Raw genomic sequence first — 1,502 nt, 5'->3', positions numbered from 1 at the left:
CGTAAATAAGCCCTTAAATCCTCCTGTTAATCTATTGTCCCGGCTCTAAAGCTGGTCAGTGACACTTCCTTGGAAGATGCTCTTGGCATCCTTCCGATACAAGATGCTGTAGGAGTGGCAAAAACGGTTACCTAGGGAAACTGGCCAAGGAAAGTGTCAGAGGCTCGAGGCTGGAGACACACCCCAGGGCAGCAGCAAACAGTGGAGGTGGGGAGGCCGTGGACATCAACGGAGAGTCCACTTTGCAGGGAAAATAAAAGCTGGCCAGCGGCTGTGATTACTAACAGGACACCGAGGAGTCAGGCAAGACCAGGCGTGCGCCAGGCAGGATCAGGGGCGGGGTGGCGAGCCCCTGCTGCGGACCGTGCGAGGCGGGGAACCTGGGGATCGGCAGCCCCACCGCGTCGGGGGCCGTCGGGCTCCAGCCGGCCCGACTCCCAGAGGCACAGTGGGATCCGCGGCTCCGGACCCTCCCTCGCCTCCGCGGTGCCGGAGTCCGGAACCCCGCGACTACTCCGGCCCGCTCCAGCCGCCCGGCCCGCATCCATTCGCCTCCTCACCTTCCAGTCCCTCCATAGCGCCACCGCCTCCCGCTCGGCCGGACTCCAGGGGCAGCGCCCGCCGCCACCCAGCGCCTGCTGCGGCGGCCCGGCCGCGCCTCCCACCCGCTAATATCCCGGGCGCCCATTGGCCGGCGCTGGGGGCGTGGCTCTGGTGGGGCGGGCCCTCCTGGCGCCCCGCCCCCGCCGCCGGCGTTCAGGCGGTCGTCCGGGGAAACCCAACCGCCTCCGCGGCCTTCCGCGGCCTGACCGCGCCTTTGTTCCGCCCCACCCCGCTGCCTTCACACCTTCGCCTCCCTCACACTGGCTCTGCGCCGCGCGGGCTCCCCGTCGCCGGTCCCGCAGCAGCCCGTGCAGCCCTGTCTCCTCGGCGGTCCGGCTCTGAGGGCGAAGCCAGCTGCGGGTCCCACGCTAGGCCTGCAGCACGTTCCCGGTTTTCCGCCCTTCGGTCACATGACATGACCTGAGACTGGTCCCTAGGCATTACTGTCACGCAGCTGTCCGAGTTAAGCCACCGTTTCCCCCAGAGGAATCACACCTGCCTGGGACTGTGGAATCGAGATTGCCCCAAACACTTGAGAACAGTCCCCCAAAGTGAAGCCCAGCCCTCGCTCGTCTACACCTGCCCTCTTTCCCTGGCCGTCTGCTCCATCAGCCTTGAACGCAGAGAGCCTGCTGGCCTCCCCACGTGTTAGGTGACGTTAAAACTAGGGTTGATCAGGGTAATTGAAGGGAGGCATGCACGTGACAGAATGCGGCCTGCTTCGGTCAGAGTCGCAGAATCTGCCAAAAAAAGGACTCCTTGGGTTAGCTAGGCCCAGATTCGTCACCAGAAGCTAGCAGCGCCGTTGACAGAGGTCTCGCAAACTTCCCATCAGGGAAAAGCCGCGTCTTCAATCCTAGTTGTTCAGCTACACGGTCTTTTGCATCTTCACTCCCCCA

The 1,502-nt window shown here is 64.4% G+C and overlaps 1 protein-coding gene across 4 annotated transcripts in view; it reads right to left on the bottom strand.

Annotated features, from left to right (window-relative positions):
• Positions 1 to 651, bottom strand: part of ZC2HC1A (zinc finger C2HC-type containing 1A) — a 38,038-nt gene extending 37,387 nt beyond the window's left edge. For 2 of the 4 annotated variants that reach the window (XM_023521073.1, XM_011376252.2), the window contains exon 1: positions 561 to 651. In XM_023521073.1, the coding sequence (XP_023376841.1) occupies positions 561 to 576 (16 nt within the window). In that variant the 5' untranslated portion in view covers positions 577 to 651. The remainder of the gene's footprint in view (positions 1 to 560) is intronic. The other 2 variants (XM_023521072.1, XM_023521074.1) reach the window with 2 other exon arrangements.
• Between the last annotated feature and the right edge of the window lie 851 nt (positions 652 to 1,502).

This window comes from Pteropus vampyrus, unplaced genomic scaffold, assembly GCF_000151845.1.
Source record: "Pteropus vampyrus isolate Shadow unplaced genomic scaffold, Pvam_2.0 Scaffold290, whole genome shotgun sequence".
Classification (NCBI taxonomy): Eukaryota; Metazoa; Chordata; class Mammalia; order Chiroptera; family Pteropodidae; genus Pteropus; species Pteropus vampyrus.
The sequence above is the reverse complement of the archived record's forward strand: the minus strand, read 5'-3'. Positions and strand labels throughout refer to the sequence as shown.